Source organism: Bos javanicus, chromosome 19, assembly GCF_032452875.1.
Source record: "Bos javanicus breed banteng chromosome 19, ARS-OSU_banteng_1.0, whole genome shotgun sequence".
NCBI classification, from domain to species: Eukaryota; Metazoa; Chordata; class Mammalia; order Artiodactyla; family Bovidae; genus Bos; species Bos javanicus.
The window spans coordinates 19,511,185-19,532,876 of NC_083886.1; the positions used below are offsets into that span (position 1 = coordinate 19,511,185).

The 21,692-nt window shown below is 33.5% G+C and overlaps 1 protein-coding gene across 3 annotated transcripts in view; it reads right to left on the reverse strand.

Moving 5' to 3' along the window:
• Positions 1–21,692, reverse strand: part of SUZ12 (SUZ12 polycomb repressive complex 2 subunit) — a 39,379-nt gene that overhangs the window by 15,430 nt on the left and 2,257 nt on the right. For 2 of the 3 annotated variants that reach the window (XM_061390452.1, XM_061390454.1), the window contains 7 exons: positions 21,058–21,104; positions 20,909–20,973; positions 16,602–16,670; positions 8,376–8,425; positions 4,957–5,042; positions 2,783–3,014; positions 1,595–1,688 (listed from right to left, as the gene is read on the reverse strand). In XM_061390452.1, coding sequence (XP_061246436.1) covers positions 1,595–1,688; positions 2,783–3,014; positions 4,957–5,042; positions 8,376–8,425; positions 16,602–16,670; positions 20,909–20,973; positions 21,058–21,104 — 643 coding nt within the window. The remainder of the gene's footprint in view (positions 1–1,594; positions 1,689–2,782; positions 3,015–4,956; positions 5,043–8,375; positions 8,426–16,601; positions 16,671–20,908; positions 20,974–21,057; positions 21,105–21,692) is intronic. The other variant, XM_061390453.1, reaches the window with a different exon arrangement.

Sequence of the window (21,692 nt, forward strand, 5' to 3'; positions counted from 1 at the left end):
GGCAACTGGGGAGACAGCACTGTATTTTTGTCTCATGTTAGCTTTTCTGCATATGGTAGATGTATTGTGGTTATGGAGGTTAATGTCCTTGCTCTCAGGAGATCTGAGGTAAGTTTAGGAATAAGAAACGGAATCAAGTGTCCATGATCTAACCCTCAAATGGTTTATCACAAAAATACTCATGAATAAAACACATGTTGGAAAATGTCAACAAATTATGAATCTAGGTGAAGGATACATGGGTATTAACTACCTGCATTTTTCCTTCAACTTTTTTAAGTTTGAAAATTTCCAAAATTTAAGTTGGGAGAAAATTATTTTATGATTTCCTCTTGGTACTTTTTTAAAAGCAGTTTTTATATGTATACCTGTAGCTGATTCGTGTTGATGTATGGTGGAAACCAATACAATATTTTAAAGCTATTATCTTTCAATTAAAAATAAAACTTTTAAAAAGGCAGTTGTTTTTAAATACACAAGGAATATGTTAATATATTTAAGGTAGAAAGAATTTTTAAAAGAATATAATGTACCCCTCCTCCTACACTGCCTAAAATAGAACATTCACTAACATTGATGAAGTCCAGTGTACGACATCCTAATTGCTTTTCCCACAGACATAACCCCTTTCAAATTTCTGACTTGAGAGAAAACAATGTCGCTGACATTAAGTGACAGATTCAAAGACAATATGGTAGCAAAATCAATGGCACTATTCCTAATCACCTTTGCTTTCCATTAAAAGCCCCGAACCTTTCTTTACCCTGGTGGCTAGTCAGTGGATTCTATCAAGGCAATCATCTACTTTTTAAAGAGCAGGAGAAATGCACTAGTTGGCTTGGCTTTCTCCTATCCCTGACTGACAGTGAAATGTGTTCACTACCGGTGAGCACCTCAGGACAAGAAATCATGGCATATTACAGGTTTCATCCTCTAATTGTACCAGAAAAAGAATACTGCATTCGCTTCCCAGAGGTTCTATACTGGCACTAAGGTGCTTAATTCCCAAGTGAAAACTGCAGAAATGATTATAAATCCAAGTGTTCCTTCCTACCATGTGTCAAATGCACACAGAGCCACACAATCATGATAACACACAATTTTCTTCCTTAACTCAGGTAAATATATAATCTCAATATTTGCATGAAGCCCACTTCATTCAGGTCTCTGCTCAAATATGACCTTCTCCCAGAGGCTTTCTCTATAAAACAACCATTTATCCTCTTATTTTTCTTCACAGCATTCTCACTAAGTACATTAGCTAATATAATTTTGGGGAGTAGTACCTGTTTCCTCTACTAGAATTTAAGCTCCATGAGGGCAGGGGTTTTGCTGCCTCATGGGTGAAAACAGTATCTAACAAAGAAGTAGACACAGAAAATACTTGCTGAACAAACAATCTTAACTGAACATTCAAACAACTCATCAGTGTTTATTGCTTTCTACGTGATAAAGAGAAAAGTTTAGTATTTGCGATTTGTTTTTCAATCCATAAGAATAAAGAGAAGGCAAAGAAACAGTATCACCACTATATTCTGCTTCAAAATAAAAACATTCCTAAAACATGGGAGCCTTGCCTGTCCATCAACATTACCTGTTTTTATCAAATACTGTCATTTGTGCAACAAACGTTTTTTCCCCATCTTCACGATTTCGTTTTCTTCTAGCTGGAAGTTCTTCATTGACATCTGAATTTGACAAACATTACTCATGAATCAAATATTCAAGCAAATACACCATATTTATGACATTTGGACCCTTCACATAGCATATACTCTATCCCAAATGAGGTACAGAAGTTGTAATATAATACCCAGACTTACACCCTTCAATTTTATGTTTTTACCTTATGTGTATGTTCTTACTTTTTAATATTCATTGCCATTATTAACCCCACATTTTTGCAGATATTAGTTTCTATTCAGAATGATCTTCCCTGCTAGGCAAGGAGAAAAAAATTCCTCCTCATTCATGGTTACTTTCCAAGAACTTCAAAGAATGCCTCAAGACTCAAAGATTATTTTTGTCAAGGTATTTCTCCACTAACCTTCAAAAATACCTCTATTATACCATGGATCATTTAGCTGCAATTATATTTTATGTTTATCCCTGTATTCTAGGTTATGAGCCTTTGGAAGATGGGACTGGATTTCTTAATCATATTTGTGTCCTGAGCACCTATATGTTATATGAATAGTTACCTCAAAGGTGGATTCAGAACAGTGTGGAGGATAGAAGGATAGATATGTGGTAAGTATAATACAATGTTAACTGTAGAATCTAAGTGGTAGATAAACAGTTGTTCACTACCAAATTCTTTTGAATGTTCTGTATGTATGAAATTCTTCACATGCTGGGGGAAGGGATGAACTATTTGCTCAGAGACTAATTTAAATACCAGTCTTTTCCATCCAGTGTTCAATATATACATGTATTTTTTTACTACATGAAATGTTTCACCATATAATAATGAAAATTTTACAAATTAAATACCTAGTATAGCACAATAACCAATAGTGTAAGCACCAGGCCAATCTACCATAAAATTAATTATCTCATTAGAGATTTCCTAATAAAGGCCATGTTGTTAGAGCACATGCAGTAACTTCTAGTTCTACATCATTTTCCCCTCTAAACAATTATTAAAATGACTAAAAAAGAAATAAAGAAATATTTTGTACACAATTATGAGTACTATGAAGATGCACTACTTCAATAATTTTTACAGTTCATCTTAATCTCCAACAATAAAATCTAGTAAAATTATTAAAATAAAAATTACCAATATTTTCATTGGTTTCTCCATTAATCATCCCATTATACTCTCTTCTTCCTGGACGAGTCACTCTAAATAGCAATGAGTAAGACTTCACCATATGGCTGTTACTAGGTTCAAATTCATTACTGGAAACTGCAAGGGATGGGAAGTTTCCAGGTTTTGTTTGATTGAGGTCAGGATTCAAAGGCACCTGCTTTTTACCTGTAGGAACTTGCCTTATCGGACAACTTACATCCTGCAAAGGCAAAGATTATTATATTTATTTATGTATATGCAATGATAAGAATGATAATAAAACCTCTAATCACAGCTATAGGAAGTACAGTTTAGGGCATGATTTCCAAATGGCATGCTAAGATTCTAAGGTCTGAAAATTGTGATGAAGCACAAAGAAAATATCAATCAACTATCTTTCAAATATTAACACAATTGAGGACTTCCTCAATATAATGAAAATAATGATATAGTATATCTTATATTTAGCTGATGGTCATCTTAAAGTGTTAAGTTAGAAATACAGAACTAAAACCATGCTTGAAATATTACATACAACTCATGTAAACTACTCTTTTCCCTTAAATATTCTATTTTTAACAAAATAACAAACAGGATCATTAGAAATGAAAAAAGATGATTATAATAACCCTACTGACAACAACCTTAAGAAACAGTAAATCCATATATTGAAATATATTGTCTATAAGAAGTAATATTAATCATCTTATGAGTAATGTTCTGTCTTTATATAACTAGGGCTATGCTGAAAGAGCAAAGCCGAAAAACTGCAAGATGCAGAAGACCTTTATAACAAGAAAATACAGTACATATTTTAGGTAGCTTCTATTTTAAAACAAACAGAATACATGCTTATAGTCTTAAAATTCTGTTCTACAAGAGTGTAAAAATGGGAAAAATGTAAGTCTCCGTCACCCCAGTTCTTACACTCTAGAGAGGACTAATATTACCAAGTGGCTGTGCATATACTTTGAAAAAAATATTTATGCCTTTTCTTAACACAAGAAGGATCATACTATAGTTATAGTCATTTCTGTTTTGCCTAAATAATAATATATCTTGAAGAATTTTCACATTACTACTTACTGTGTGTGCGGTTTGGGGGACTCGAGAGTATTATTGATTAACTTTAATAGAGTTTTTAATATACACTTACACTGCTATCTCTCATCACTTTGGTCTACTCCATATCTCTAACACAGTTTTTACCACATTATCTTACTATGATTTTGGAAGAGCATTAGCAATAGGAACCTCTATACAGATCATTCTTATTCATTTTTTTGGCCTTGCCCCACAGCTTATGGGCTTTTAGCTCCTCAACCAGGGATAGAACCCATGCTCCCAGCGGTGAAAGTGTCCTAAATTTTTGGAATGCCAGGGAAGTCCCTCCTATTCTTAAAACACCCAAGGACGTCCAAGGCTACTAAAAGTAAACCTACTGGCTTTGGTGGGTTGCCCAGGAAATTTAACCAGCATAACACTTGTTTCTATGGTAAAATGATTTCATCTTGCTAATAAAACTTTGAAGCAATATAGTAACAAGTTAATGACTGATAAGGCTACCAGCAGAATTTCTTTGCCTGCAAGTACTGGTACAAGATAATCTTTTAGGGAAAAACTCTCTCTTAGCCCTTATTTAAAATACCAGTGTGTTTAAATAGCTAAGGTGAAAAAAAAAAAAAACAAGCTAAGAGATTAGAGTAGCAGGAAGCAACTGAATTTATGTCCTAAGATGCTAAAAAAATAAGCTTATTCCCCCACATTGTCATACTTCTATAACAAAATTTTATGCAGATACCTACAGTCAGATTAGAAAAACCTGAAGACATGGGAGGTTGGCAAAAGAGGTTATCAGTTTTACAATTCAGCCATCAACGTATTTTAAAGAATCCATCTGCCAATGCAGGAAACTTGAGTTCGATCCCAGGGTCAGGAAGATCCCCTGGAGAAGGAAATGGCAACCCACTCCAGTATTCTTGCATGGGAGATCCCATGGACAGAAGAGCCTGGCGAGCTACAGTCCATGGGGTAGCAAAACAGTCGGACATGGTTTAGCAACTGAACAACAACCACATAGTTTAAAAACACATATATTTGCATAAACATAGTTAATGAAAAAATTATTCCATTTAATTCACCAGTATCACTTTATACATCACCTTTCTTTTTTTGTGGCAAACTTTCACAAGCAGGACTTCCAGGGTGACAGAATTTTGTTCATTTTCTGAATTTTGTGATGGTTTATCTAAATAGAAAAACAATACTTCAAACTCTATTTTAAAAAATAGTACTCATTTTCCTAAGATGTCTGAGAATTTCAAACAAAGACTTTCTATAATGAAGTCTTCTCACAAGTTTACTCATTCCTTTTCTCCACAATCAGTTCCGAATTTAACAAATACAGTTAAAGCTTCTTAGTAGAAAGCATAAATGAAATAGTTCAGGAGAGGTAAGACACAAAATAAACATTTTTTTCTTTCTCCCAAAATCTATTAGAAAAATATCCTAGTTTAAGATATATTTAAATTGAATTGGTTACTATCTTTCATTTCATTTTGAATGCTCAGATGTCTAAACTAAAAGGCTCTCTGATTTGACCAAAACTTGTAACCGAAAGGATTAAAAAAAAAGGATTAAAAAAAAATTAAACATAAGTTATTTATGATAATATAAACATATTATCATTTCACAAGCAAGCAAGCTATTTTTTGACCTTTCCCCCACAATCTTTTTTTTTTCAGGTTCTTTCCCCATTTATTACAAATTTTTTTTCTTTTTAAAATTAAATTATTTTAATTGGAGGCTAATTACAATATTGTAGTGGGTTTTGCCATACACTGACATGAATCAGCCATGGGTGTACATGTGTTTCCCATTCTGAACCCTGCTCCCTCCCCAAGAATTTCTTTAAAGCCTAAATGGGATAGCAAAAATCAAGATATTATTTACTACCTAAGAGAATCTCTTGGTTTACAGAATTTAGGAATCTTAATTTTAAAGTGATAGTATATAGTCTCTTTATCAATGAACTTTAAAAAAAGGCTTCTGCCAATTAAGGTTCCAGAATACTTCCCTACAACTTATCTTTAATCCCAAAGGCACTAATAGTCCAAAACCATATTTTATCATTCATTTATCATTAAGTTTCAACAATATACAGAACTACTATGTTATATATATGTATACACATGCATATATATGTTATAGATGAACCCATATACAAAGAAATAATCTTTGTTCTGAAATTTTAGGCAACACTTTTTCTGCTTAGAAACACTCTTCTTACTCAGGGTATATACATAAAATACATCTGAATCAGTCTCTTGAAAGCTGTATCCAGGATAAAGATAATTTAACATACCCAAAATATCCAAATGTCCAAAATGCAGTAACAAAAATACTCTCTGAACAATACTCACCACGAAAATAGTACCCTGATAATCTGTGTATTCATTCTAAGCAGTTATAAGTAGTAACTGTTAAACAAGTCTTCATTCAAAAACAAAAGAAAAAATAATATTTTCGGGATCTTGATGTTATTTTTCTATCCTGGTTTCTTAAAAATATTACTTCTTAAAAAAAAAACTACAAATATACCTTGAAAAGACAAGAGAGGCAATATATCTGCTTCTTTCCAACCTCCACTAATTTCAAAGTTTTAATGGGAAATTACTTTCTGGAAATAGAAGTATTGACAGTTTACTTTCTCATTTATTCCAGTAGTATCAAGAAAAAAAAACTTTAAGTGAATCTGAGCAACTCTTGAACTGTTCTGTCATATAGACAGGAAAAAAATGATCATACCATGTGGCAGTTTATGTCAACTAATTAATTCAAGTAAATTACTGTTACTTATATAATGTTAGTAAATAGTACTCAATTAATATCCACCAATAATTTCAGTGATGAGTAATTTATGTTTGTAGAAGTACCTGAGAACAAAGGGCTAACAAACCTATAAAATTCAAATTATGAGCTTCTAAAGTATTAGAATTCATGTACTTTTTAAGTACCACAGGATATCAAATACAATGAATGATTAAAAATAAGAACTCTACAAGATGAGTATAAATGATTTAGGAAAAAAAACATGAAAATGCCACTCAGGTTACTTCTATTAAAAAAACAGACCAGGTCTAAGACAAAACTAGAAGTTACATTAGCTGCTAATATGACCAGACTAATAGGGTATGACCAGACTTCAAATTTCTTACATTAAAAACTTGACTAGTTATCAAACTGTTCTAATATAACCATTCTATTTATTATTACACTTTGTTTCTTACTAAACAATACCAAGGATGAACAACTTGACCTGTTTCTTATAAAGATTTTATTACATTGCATGATTATATTAAAGGATACACACATAAATTTAAGATGGACAAGCCCAGAGGCATTTTATCCATTTTGAAACCAACTGAAACTTTTCCCAGTATCCTTTCACCTTTTTTTAATGAAGTAACATTCAGGACTATATAATTTTCCTTTTACAGTATCTAACATATTGATATATCCCATTGGTTAGCAGTACTCGTTTCAGTTGTTATAGCTTTGTACTGGGATGGCCACAAAGTTTGTTTGGGTTTTTCCATAAAATGTCATTAAGAAAAAAATTCAAAATGTTTATCCCTATTCCAGGTTCTGAGGCAATTAATTAAAATTCTCACCGCCTTTATAATTTAAAGTTTGAAAAATATTGTAAATAAAAAATAACAAAATCTAAGAAATTTCATTTTATTAAGTCTTTCCCATATTTTCTACTGGTGATCTCTGGAAAGATGAGGGCTCTGAGTTGGGTAAGATAATGTTATACAGTTTTTTTTTAACTGCAATACTTGGAGCCCTAAAAGGTATGATTGAGTTTTAAGAGGTGGAATTTCATCTATTTAGATAAGCTAATGTTTACCTTCAAGAATGAACCCATAAAATACTGATTATTTTAACAATTTAAAAATCCACTCATAACTTAAATGGACAGCAAGAAAGCTATAAGGAAACCAGGTGCTGAGCACAATCTTATGTATGTACAAGGTTGACCTACAATTTTTAAAAGCTTTTAAGACAGTTTTTTATTTATTTTTATAATAGTATAATTGATTTACAATGTTGTGCCAACCTCTGATGTACAGCAAAGTGACTCAGTTATACACATTCTTTATTTAAAGTAGTTTCTTAAAACTTGTTTCTCAGACAACCTATTTCTGAATTGCCTTCATGCCTTATTAAAATACAGACTCCTAAACGCCACCAAAACCCTACTAGATCTGAGGCCTTAGAGGGTCCAGGTATATGTATTTCAAACAAACTGTCAAAATGTTTCCACACAGACTAAGACTTAAGAACTACTACTTTAAAAGTTTAATGAGTTATAAGTTACATCTTCCATATTCCACTATTGACCACAAAAGCCGTAACTGAAATTGCAGAGGAAATCCACTAAAGAGAAATTAAATAATCAGAATCAACATCTTTTCCATTAAATATAATTTTACAAATTTACAGTTTTGTGGGTTTTTTTGCATTCACAAAGGTGTGCTGCTGTAGACTGCCAGTAAGTTTACTTTGAAATACATACCATTTTTGTGGAAGAAACCAGTAAATGTAAGCTGCAGATGAGCTGACAAGCTAAACAGAACAAATAAAAAATTTTACTACTTTATTATGCTATAACAAAAATAACTTAGACTTTAAATATAACACGGAAATCAAAGCTACTTCAGCTCATTTATAAACATTTGGCTAATTCTTAACTCTATTCAAGCCCACTGACTCCATGCTTCCCATGTTAAGTATGACATCCTAAACAGTGTGTCTATACACGTTGAAATACATACACCACACAAATAGAAACAAAAAACACCAAAGAAGCAAGGCAGAAAGAGACCACCAAATAAGAAGCAAGATAATTTATAGTGCTTTAGTGTTCTACCTGTAAAACAGGGACAGATTTCCCTTCCCATCCCTCTAAACAATAGCTGAATCCATGCTACTCAATACTCAAGTGTATTTTCAAGCTACAGAATTTCAACCTCCTTAACAAATGATGCAGAACCATCACTTTCTACTTTAATGAGGGATGAAATACACAATCACAAATATGCTATCGATTTGTTACTTACTATTCAACATGTCATTTTCACTTTTAGTTTTATAAGCAATGAAAAGAAGCATAAACTATAATGAGCCTTTGTTTTGAAAACTATTTACTACAATGGAAAAACTATTAAGTTGGGATAAATGAAAACATCAACAGGCTTTTGTAGTAGCTTTAAACTGGCAAAGAGCAATCTATCTTTAAATCGGGAGCCATTCATAACTTTCCAGAACAGTTTCTGTCATGTGATACAGACACCAGATTATAGAGGGCTATAGAGAACAGATGTTAGGAAAAGGGAAGCAGTACTGAACCCTTACTCAAGAAATTTACTAGTGTAAAGAATCAAAGTAAAACAGTAAAAGCACAATATGGTTCAATAAAGGGTACCTTTTTTTTAAAAAAATGATGGTGACAATCTATGCATTCATATAACCAGAGGGGAACAGTTATATAAAGACTTTGAGGCAAGAGAGCGTTGAGGAACGAGCTATGGTCAGAAATGAAGCCATATTACTAACAGGTTAGTTCTGTAACTGTGCCCAGGACTCCAAGTATTAGCGCAATAGGAGGTTAAGTGAGGTATTTCAAAAGAAGATGTGAGGATGCCTCTATTTTCTAGTGAGATAATCCATGAAAGTGTATGCTAAAAAAATACAGGGTGGGAGTCCTGAAGGGGATTTCTAGAACGGTACTAAGAAAAGTAAGCTAGGATATCAATAGACTAACAAAATGACTATGAAGTATAAGGGTTCAAGCAGAGTTAGAAAGCATAAACACACACACACACAAAAAAAAGAAAGCATAAACACAAAGGAAAAATTAGTAACTGTAACTAAAGTATTGAAAAATTTTTTAAAAATTACATTAAGAGGATCAACTGTATGTAAATGAGCTCAAAGGACTTTTTCCAAGGTGATGAAAATGTTCTATATCTTAATTGTGGTTACAGTTAAACAAATGTATACATTTGTCAAAACTCAAAATATACACTTAAGGTGAGTGTATTATACTGAATGTTAATTATATACCAAGTTGATTTTTTAAAAGTATATATACCATGTATAAACTCTACAAGCCATTTTATTAAAGATAACTAGCGTTTTTCTATAAAAAACTGTTCCGTAAACAAAACCTTATAATGAAGAACGGGTGAAACTCCAAAATAAAAACTGAGAAACTGAGAGAAATATTCCACAGTTTCCACATGTTGTAAGATAATTCGTTAGTCACAACCAGCCTATCCTATTCTTAGTTGCTTCAGTTAAACATACATACTAAAGGCCAGGTTAATTTTTCTTAAAACATCATTTTAAATGAATCATTTCTTTCTCCAATTTCCTAATAGGTCCCCCACTGCCAAAACTTTTGTCTAAGTGCTGTCTGTGACATGGTTCCTATTTCTCTTTAGCCCTACTAAAGCCTCATATAAGAAAGTAGAATAGAATGATAAAATAGAGGCAAATTCAAGTTTGAATTCTGGCTCCAGTTATTAGCTATGACCTGGTATCTATAAAATGAAGATTGGGAGGCATGGATAAAAGACTAAAGAATCCATCAAAATACTTGCTTCCCCTTCTACAAAGACCCCATCCCCAGTCATCCCAGAGCTTAATTTCTTTGATAAGCACTTGTATTTACCATTTTTTGTCACAATTTTTTCACACGCACTCTCTTTTAACATATCAGTGTCCTTTGTATCTATCAACGTCTTACAGAAAGGCACTCAACAAATGATTTTCAAAAGGAAAGATTTTTAAATTATTTACATTGTTTTTATAGGAAATTCGATCCTAGGTTCCAACTGTGAAACAACAAAAATACCTTGCATTGATCTACCCAGAAAACACTTTGCTGCTGCTGCTAAGTCGCTTCAGTCATGTCTGACTCTGTGCAACCCCATAGACGGCAGCCCACCAGGCTCCCCCATCCCTGGGATTCTCCAGGCAAGAACACTGGAGTGGGTTGCCATTTCCTCCTCCAATGCATGAAAGTGAAAAGTGAAAGTGAAGTCGCTCAGTCGTGTCCGACTCTTCGCGACCCCATGGACTGCAGCCTACCAGGCTCCTCCGTCCATGGGATTTTCCAGGCAAGAGTGCTGGAGTGGGGTGCCATTGCCTTCTAGGAGAAAACACTTTATATTAGTGTTATTCAAAACCTGGTCTACCCACTGAGATCACTGGAGAAACTTACCATGCCACATGGCAAGATACTGAGAATTAGACTTTAACCCTTTTTATAGAAATTTAGCATTGCCATGACATCAAAGTATGTGATCAATATATTTTACAAAAAGTATCCATCTACAAAAGATTGGAAATTAAAAACTAACAAAAAGGTCACCACAGGATGGTTTGAGGCACGGTTTTAAATGGTACATTACAAATTAAATGAGATGGCAGATCCATTCAGCCACCATATAACATTGTTTGAGAAAAGGAATTCCAAATTTCAATTAACCAGTTTAAAAAACAAATTTGGGAATGAGATTTGCTATGCATAATTTCCCCTAGGGGAAAACACTCTTCTAAAAGTAAACACTCTGATATGTGCCTTGAATACAATGAAACAATGAGGCCGAGTTGATCCCTTTCACCGGTGGTTTAGTCCAAGGAAAGAGGACAGTTTTCTCTCCCTTTCTAATTTACCCTTTTCCTTCTCTTGTGGCTTCTGTGTCTACATCTTAATTGGTTAAGCTGGATCAGAGGAAGGGAAGAAAGAAACAAGTAGGCCTGGTCAAGCCTATCTGGTCTTAGGCAGCACAGAATCCAGCTTAGATGATCAGAATAAAGTATCAGATAAGGATTTGGTTCATCTTCTTGATGTGTTTCCTATTTTTATCTTCTTAGGAAGAAAGCAATATGGCAACAGGAAACTAGAGGAGGAATGTGAAATTTGGGGATAAGATTTTAAGCACAAGTAATTGACAAGTATCTGACATTGTAAAGCAGCCTGCAGAATAAGGTTAAGCAAATTTAAATTCATAAGAGATTAATATTTTGAGATGAGATTCATGTAGGAAACTCAAATTTTAGGAGTAGACAGATCCCACAGAAGGATCAACATTTTTATGCAGGAAAGAAACCAAGATTAGCGCCTCAAATTTCTACACATTAATCTGACAGTGGCAGGTTTAAGACTTCATTTCTTGAGTCATGGCTATACGACCTCAAAACAGGTCAAGTGTGATGATAAGCTAAGTTACATTTAATGTTATGATGTAAACATTAAGATGACTAGCATTTCTTATTAGTATATTGCTTCACACTGTAAACTGTGTGTATCAAGCTGTTTCTAAAAGATGTTTATTTTCCTTAAGACTTAAGTAAAAAGCCGCTGTATTCAGAAAAAAAGTCAATAAAGATATGATTGTTTTGGGGGAAAAAAATCTGTTTTCAAATACCTAGATTTTAAGAATCATATATGATTAGTGGTGAATGATAAGGCACCTTCAGAAGTACATAGGTACAAAGAAATTTACGGCCCAGATTCTAAAAAAGGAACAATTAAAACTTAAGTCTGAAAAGATGTTGATATGTAAACAACTTCAAAACTTACAATCAAGACAGAACTGTTAAAGAGAGAAAGGGAAGGAAGACATCAGACCCTATTATGGTGGAAAAAGACATACAATCAACTTAAGAAGCAGCTTGAAGTTTTAAAAATGCAGCTAAACCTACAAAAGAGGTGGCTAGAGTAACACCATTAATGCAATACATCTATTTAAAATAATTTACAGCTTTCTTAGCATAACGACCAACAACCTTAAATAGCCTACAAGGTCCTGCATTATCTGGTCATGGCCATCTGCTCTAGTCTCATCAAATGTTATCTCTCTCGTCAGCTACAATGCCCTCAAATGATGTTACATTCCCTTTATCTAGAGTCACCTACCTGCTCACCCTCTATCTTCATTCTACTCCTATATTCATGTTTCAAATCTCAGCTTCTTCCTTCAGGGAAGCTCTCATTGAACATTTCTATTCCCAAATTAGACTCTCAAACAAGAGCTGGTTCTCCTGCCTCATACAGCCATAGTTTCCCTATGTGTCTACTTTTACTTCCCAGCACTTATATTTATTATACAATTATGCCTTTTTCCCTAAATGCTGATAAACTCCAGAAAGGCAGGTCTTCATCTGTTTCGCTTACCATTATATCCACTAGGTCTTAGTAAAGTGTCTGGGACATAGTACATGAAGGAAATGGGAATCCCAGAAAAAAATAGATCCAAATTTTGTTACAGTACAAAAAGATGATAAGAAAAGGAAGATTATTAACTCAAAAGTTTAGGCTGTAATAACAACAACACAAAGTGATGGAAGGCACCTTTTCAACCTACTAAAAACATAGGCTTGGAAATATACCTAGTAGATGTTCTACTTCAGTTATCTTTGGAAGGAATTTCTCCAGCTACTAACAGGACCAGGAATGGAAAATGATTAAGTAGAAATGCTTCTAATTTGACCACAGGAAATATTTCTGGAAGCAATTCCAATTTGGAAATCTTTTCATGCTACCTTTCAGTCAGTGGAGATGCACTTAGAAGTCAGGAGTTGTGACTAGAGAATTCCCAAACTGGTAGGATTAATAGCCCAAGAGACTCCCTGGGATCCTGCTAAAACAGACTACTACAGGAAGATCAGAGATTTATACCAATGAATCGTAGTGCTTGGTCAAAACTCAAAATTCAAAATCCACAATATACCGGCAAGTCAGAAACAAGAGATGGAGAGGACAGAACAAAGTATTATATCACAAATTCTAAAAAGAAAGACATTTTAAATATACATAACCACACCAGAAGAGCAAGAAAAGATTAGGAAAAAATAGATACTAGAGATGTGACCACTATGAATTTCTAAAATTTGCTAATTGCTATGGAGTTTGCAAAAGCCATGGTACAACAAAAGAAATAATCTTCATAGTTGGTGGGTATTACTACTGAGTTTTAAGGTTACAAATGCAACCCTGATCTACTGTCTCAAATTGACTGATACCTTAAAGAAGTGAAAACCATGAAATGTCCCATGTTTCTTTTATTCCATCAGCTTCTCCTCTAAAAAATTTCTGCCATAATCTGTGACAAGTAAGATAACTGTCGAGTTAAAGTACAAAAAACCAAGATCCTTCAACACCAACTTCACTTTGCACAGATAATGCCAGGAATTTGGTTTTCTTTTTAAGTCTCTACAACTGTGATAAATAGATCAGGGATGTGACTGTTCTAACCTTTGGGCTGTAGTACTACAGTATCTGGGGTATCTCAACAGTCTTCTGGAACTTTGCGGAATGAAATGCATTGGGTTTGAGAGTGGAGACATTAAGACTGTTGAAGTACTGAAAGAACATGAGTTCCAATGGAATCTATCCGAACTATAGCTACTGAACAAATCCAGGATCCAATTAAACTGAGTAAGAGCTTTATGTTTAAGATAGTACAGAATAAAAATATAGATGGGAGATACTTTATTTGTAAATGATTTAAGATTTTAATGTCTACTAATTAATTTCATGGAACAACAAAGATTTACCTTGTTCTTCCGTAAGAGACTTTGACAATAGATCTTGCAAGCAAGGTTTTATAGTGCTGACATTATATACTGCTGTCTAGGGAACTTAGAATCCTATGTGATAATAAAGTTTAGTAGAATGGCAGGATTATGCCTAATTCGAGATGCAAAATACATTGAAGGAATTTAGTAACATAGGGCCTTGCGGGTAAACTTAAAATGAACCAATTTCTCAGTTAATTTTAGTGACTCTGGGAGCAACAATGAGACATTCATAAAGATGGAGTGTATGTGTGGCGTGGGGGGTGGGGGTGGAACATCGAGTACAGTAATTCAATACCTCATGGGCCTGAAGAGCCTTGCTGAGTATTAAGCAAGCATGGTCAGCTCCAACACTGATAGGTCTGTTTAAAAAGATCTTGGGGAGCTGAAATGACCAACTCACTGGTCCCAGTTAGATCCTAGACTATTTTCAAAATTACAAGCAGGAATTCTATGCAACTCTCTGAAGTTTCTGTGAGTTGGTCAACAATACCCCTGTTACAGTACTGGGAGAGTTGTTAAACTCATTGGGTCAAAAGGAATATAATTATTTGGTGAGTACCAGTATAATTATCTTCGTCACAACACACACTCTAAGAGAAGTTCTGTAATATTTATCAAAGCCAAGGTCACAATGAGATGGTAGTCACGTTTAGCAGTGATGAAGGTAGAACCTTGATGGGGGAGATGAAGAAATGTTCAAGTTTTCTTCTTTTTGTTTTCACTCTTCCTTCTCACACAAGCCTCAGAAGACCTGAGGGCAAACTATTAAGGTGTTTAGGAGAAAAGAAGAGAGGATGTATGGTCAGGCTCTGACTACAGCTTCACACTTTAACTACAAAAGGCCCAGAGGGTCCCAAAAGATCTTTCCAGGGCAGGTGAACAGATAGGATTTGGAGTAGAAATTCAAGCAAAGAATAGAGGGTGCATGCACTGAGCATATTTTCAGTCTATATAAACCAATACTATAAGGTATTTCTTGGGCAGTAATCAATTAGGTAAAGATTTGGGATCTCAGCTTCTAGAATGAACCATCAAAGTTTATTTACAAATCAAGACTGCCTAGATAGGAAAATATAAATATAAGTTACGCTTCAGTCCTACAAGACTGCAAACATTTTTTAAATGATTAAAAAAAAATTCAAATAATAACCAAACCGAAAAGACGAACTTAAAAGCAATTACAAAAATGACATCTCTTAGTCACAAAAATGAGATACTATAAATAAAACATCACTGAATTAACGTACATCCTATCTAAATTGGTACGGTATGATTTAAAACTTCAAGAGAAAAAGAAAAATCCATGTGGCAGTTTTCTCAATTCCATTTTTTAAAAAATCTAGTATTTTTAGTTCTACATTCTCCCCTAAAAGTAGTCAATGAATAAACGAATACCACCCAAGTCCATGTTTCTCTTTAGAATAATACTCAACTTTCTTTACTTATCAAAGAGTAAGTAGATACCTACCGTCTAGGATTGGAAGCATCTGTCTAGCCTAGGGAGATATTAAGCTACTGGGAACATTTAGGGATTAATTCTGGGAATCATATTTGAAAATACACATTAAGGTTCTGTCCAAAAGGCCAGGTTTCTGAAACTATCATGTGATAAATACATTTCAAATATAAATGACAGTTAAGAATATTTTGTCTGAAGGACATCAATAAGAGGAAGGATGAAAAAGGGAAAAAAAGTGCCTCTCTCAGAACTGTAGATGATTCCTTAGTAAAGATGTGATCGTGTGAAGCACTTGGCACAGCACCTCAAGTACAGCTGAGTATACCATAAACATGAGCCTCCATCTTTCTTCAGATGAGGTAGCAGGATTAATACTAACTGCAAAAGTTACAGAAACTTTGATTCAAAATGCAAGAAATTGTAGTAGAGAAAAATAATAATGAATAGAACTGCCTTAGAAAACAGTGAGTTTCCAGCACTGGAGATATTCAAGATAAGGCTTAAGAAGGGAGTCTCTGCCAGGGAGGCTACAGAAGTAATCCCTGATTTGTGTATGAGTTTGGATCAAATGACTTCTAAAGTTTGCTCTAACTCCTTACAATATTGAGGTGATCAAAATGAAAATGATCACTGTACTTTTTCTTTTTTCCTCAAGTTTGTCACTTAATGTAAACTGATAGGTTATCTTACCTATGAGATTCTTGCTCTCCTTTCATTTTCTCTACTTTTGATAACATATCATCAACTTTAAATGTTTTCCTGGAAGAAACAGATAAACAAAATAATCACTTCTCAACTGGGAAAAACAAACAGATTATACTTTATTGTCACTATAATAGGCAAACTGGGTATGTGATTTTTATTTTTAATAAGATAAATTATGGATGGTTAGCCATAACAATGAATACTATTGAGACAGTGTATATAATAATACAGCAAACAAGCCTTCAAGTCCCATTTCAAAGGCTAACTTTTCTATGAAACCTTGGGTAATTAATCCAAAACTAGAGGGATTTCTCCCTACCTATGGAACTTGGTGTATACTTATTCTGACATTTAGTCTCCTAAATGTGAAACTTGAATAAATATTTTATTTCTATTAGATTATAAGTTCCTAAAGGGCAGAGATTCGTGTTCTTCAAGGAAAGCCACATGGTGCTTGGCATGTTGCCTTAATCTTGGTAGGTGCCAAGCATCTGTCGGACTGAGCCAAACAAATGCAAATTATGTATATTTTGAAACATTCATATTTCTATTAAGTAACCTGACAAATATGGATATTCCATAAAACATATGAAGTATAGTAAAACACCCTCAAAGATGAGCAGCAATGGCTAAAGTTAAATATGTCATTGTAAAGAGATGGTTGTCACCATCATGAAAAAAACTTTGAAGTTTAAAGGACATACCATCAAATCATAACAAAATCATCAGCTTTTTAACTTAACAAGTTTAAGAGAAAAAAGTAGTTTTCCACAAAATAGAAACTTAAATTAAGAATAACCACGCCCTCAGTAAGCAATTTAAGAATGAATGGATTCTAAAATAAGCCTCATCTTCTTAAGGTAATCTACTATTTACATTTTTTAGAGGCTAAAAAACTAGACTCATATATGTTAATGGAAAACAAGTATTTCTTATACTCCCTTCAAATTTAGAACTCAAAAAGGTTCATGCATTCCACATTAATTACTTTGTAAAGCTTGAATTCAGATACTAGAAATTACTAATATGCTCATTCCTCAAAAACAGCTATTGTACCCTATAATAAAATATCAGCAGAGAAATGGTAATGCAAATATATCATAGCAAAACACTGATAGGAAGAATAGAATTGATATAATCTATATTTCAGATGAATAAATAGCCTCCATTAACAAAAGGTCTTTTTTAAAAAAGCTTCTCTCTTTACCTTTAGAGTTACTGAAAACCTCAATATTAAAGTTTCATCTGATAAAGTATAGGAAGAAGTTCTTTAAGAAGGATGGCAATACATTTTCAATCTCCATAGATAAGAGAGAAGAAAGAAGAAAAACCTATGATTCTTTTAGGCTAGTTACAAAGAACTTTTCAGTATAAATACTGAAATGTACTACTAAGGAGGTTGTAAAGTTTCTGAAAACTTTTAAGAATAAAATGTTTATCTTTGTGTAACGATTAAGAAGAAACCTTGTCTGTGGGAAGAAAAGTTAAGACTGTGGGTCACAAGGTTCATCTCTTCCAACTTTATGGAGACTGTACATAGGAGAACTGACTATTAACAACCATTTGAAATAGGTTAGATCATACAAGCAACCCAGCATTCCTTAGGATAAACAAAACAAACCATATAGGCAACTACAGAAAAGCAGCCTCACCTCCCAACACCAAGTATTTCTGTTTTTTAGAAAGGTGCTGCTACTCTAGCTCAGATTTAACAAGGGATATAGTTATCAAAAGGTCATCAAAATGGAGAATATTATTAAAATTCAAGAAATTTCAGGAAATTTTGGAGGGAGGATTCAGAAGCAGCTTGCATGAAACCTAGTAAAATGGGCTCAATAAGACACCCTTCTCTCCTCACCAGTGTTTCCACTGTGCCAGGGTAGTGGCAGCCTATAAAATCTGAATACCTCTATGAAGTGCAACGAAAGTAAAAGACTTACAAATATACTAGATTTACTCTTACACCTGCATGTCAAAAGGAGTGATAAGTATATTCCAACAATGAATATTATGTTGTTGTAATGGTACAAAAGGAGTTCCCAAAACATGGTGAGTAAAGGGATAGTACTAAAAGCAATTTTGTAAAAGCAGTTTCAAGAACACTGTGAACAAAGACCACAATCACTGGGCTAAATTTGTCACCTTCCAAATTCACTAACTACTTTGAAAAAGACAGCACTCATTTGAAGATATTAAGTTGTAGTATAAGTGTTAAAAATGAGTCAGTGTCTTATACAGGCCAAGCATGCAACAAAAGAATAAAGTGATTCCTAATGCATTTTTACATGGAAAATAGACTAAATGGAATGTGTATGTCTCTTGGCTGGCAAACTGCTTAGAATCTGTCCCAAAAGACAATTTTTAACCTATGGGATACTAAATCAAGAAAATTCACTTCTACTACCAAATTTTTAAAATGGCTTCCACTCATTAGCGGACAACAGAAATGAATCCCACAGACAGTCTAATAAACAATTATGATGTATTCTTTAATCCACTTATAGATTAACCCAAATTTACTTTTAAAGAACTTTATCACTTTAAAATCATATAGCATTCTAGATGATAACTGCAGTAATTTTTTTTTGGGGGGGGGGCCACATGGCAGCATCCAAGATCTTAGTTTCCTGATCAAGGATAGAACCCGTGCCCCCTGCAGTGCAATTGCAAAGTCTAAGCCACTGGATCTCCAGGAAAATCCTCTAGATGATCTCATTTCCATATTAAAAATATTGAAAGAAAAATTTACTACTTAATAAAATCCTCCTACTTTTATAGAGTAAATCAAGGGTCTGCAGATTATGGACCACTGGCCAAATCCAGCCTACTGTCTGTTTTTGCACAGCCTATAAGCCAGAATGCTTTTTACAGATAAACATTTACAAGTGATTTGGTAACAGAGAACTCTAAATCCCAATTATGTTAAATACTATCCCCTCACTCCACTTTGCAAAAATAAAAGAATTCCACATTTCTTACTAGTAGGCATGTATTATAAAACACTGCAGTAGGGAATTGCTTGGTGGTCCAGTGGTTAGGGCTTAGTGCTTTCACCACCGAAGCCTAGGTTTAATCCCTGGTGAGGGAACTATGATCCTGCTGGCCATGTGGCCAAAAAAAAAAAATACACTGCACTCAATCATTATATTTTGAATTTCATCAAAAATTTGTTGACATATGTTTTTTCTTTTTTGTATAATACCTATATACTACCTAATATCCTCAATTCTGTTTACTGGACCACAAAGCCTAAAGTATTTACCATCTGGTCCTTTACATAAAAAGTTTCCTGAACCCTGGCATGGAGTAGACAGGTAAAGAATTGACATATTTAATTCTGCTGCCTAGTCTATCGCTTTCTTTCTAGTTATTTACAAATCTGACAGTTTTCACTAGTTAAATACATGTGCAGGCGTGCGCACAATCGCGTGTGCATGATCTCTCTCTGGATCCAAAGGGATTATCAAAAGACAAATGGTTTTAACATTTCAATCCTTCAAAATACATCTAGATAGATCTACAAAACTGAACTATGTCTTACCATAAAAAACATTGATACTTACTTAGTAACCAGCAGGAGTCTCCAAAGGAGTTTAGTTTCAAAGTTTACTGAAAAGCTTAATGGTTTTCCTAAGTCAAGACTATAACAATACCAAATGCTTAGTAAAGGTTCTCTCCTTTAAAGTTTTGTTCACTTGATATGCTCAATAAATAAACATGGGCACAGAACAAGAAACTAGCATTCCATAATTATATACGGTTAAATGTTAAAAGTAAAAATAAGTTCTCTGACACCTCTAGATTCCACTTTAAGACTAAGTAATTAAGATTAAGAAGTTTTTAAAGACATTCCTCCTACTGACTTCAAAAGTATTTCCCTTTTAATAAAACAACCACCAAAAATATAAAATGAGATTTCTTTATTGTTAGAACATAAAAGAAATACTCAGACATTAACTGGTAAACTTATGTATCAAAGATAAGTTCCCATGAGCCCTAATTTAGTAAATATTTAAATCAACTCCAACCAAACTTGAAAAAAACTATTAGCACAGAGCAAAAACATCAGTCAGTAAAATCACTTCATTTACTTCACTACTAAATCATTTCTATCAGGAATAAACTGGCAATCAACTGGGATTTACAAAAGTGGTACTTAAAAAGTTGCTTTGCAATCAATTCAATTACTCTTTCACCTCAGTTTTCATATTTAACCTTTCATTAGAGATCGTACTTTAAAACAAAATTTTAACATGGTTTGATCAACTTGAAATAAGATTCATAAAATGTACCTTTTGATGTTTGTTCTGGAGTTTCGATGAGACATGTAAGTAAGAGTTCTATGCAAAAATATTGGCTATAAAAAAAGTTAAAATATTCAAATTAAATAGATGAAATTCTAGGAAAAAAATAATGCTGATGAATTTTGTTGATTACTTACCGCTATAAGATTTCGTGTTCGAAGAAATCTATAGATCTGCGTTGGTTCTAGGTAACAGAAACAAAATCCAAATGTTATCTAAATTCACTCATTACTTAAGTTGTTAAGAAAATACCAACCCAGGCCATGTTATAACCAATATAAACTAATCACCTATATGAAAATCATGTACTGAATATTTACATCAAGAAAATTAGTATGCACAATTACATTAAATGACATTCAGTCTACAACACACATTCACAAAATTCATCTACATTTATTTAAAATTTAAGGTACTCTATAATCTTGTTTTTAAGCCTTGCATATCTAAGGCAGCTATTTTTAAACGAGTTTGTATGCAGAACTGCAGAGAAGTAGTTATATTCATTTAACTTAGTTAATATAAACTATTAATAACCCATCTCTTTCTAAAAAGTAGCTAAAATGAGATAGTTGGATTCCATAAAAGAACTCCATATTGATGCCAATAACAAAAATGAAATGTTCACTTTTTAATTGGTCTTTTCAAAAGTCTGTCCAGTAGTCAACTTAAACAGAATACAACTGTTACCCAGATAGATGTCCCAATACAGATATGAGCAAAATTAGTCCTGAAATCTAAAACACAGATCAGCTAAAATTTTCATTGAATT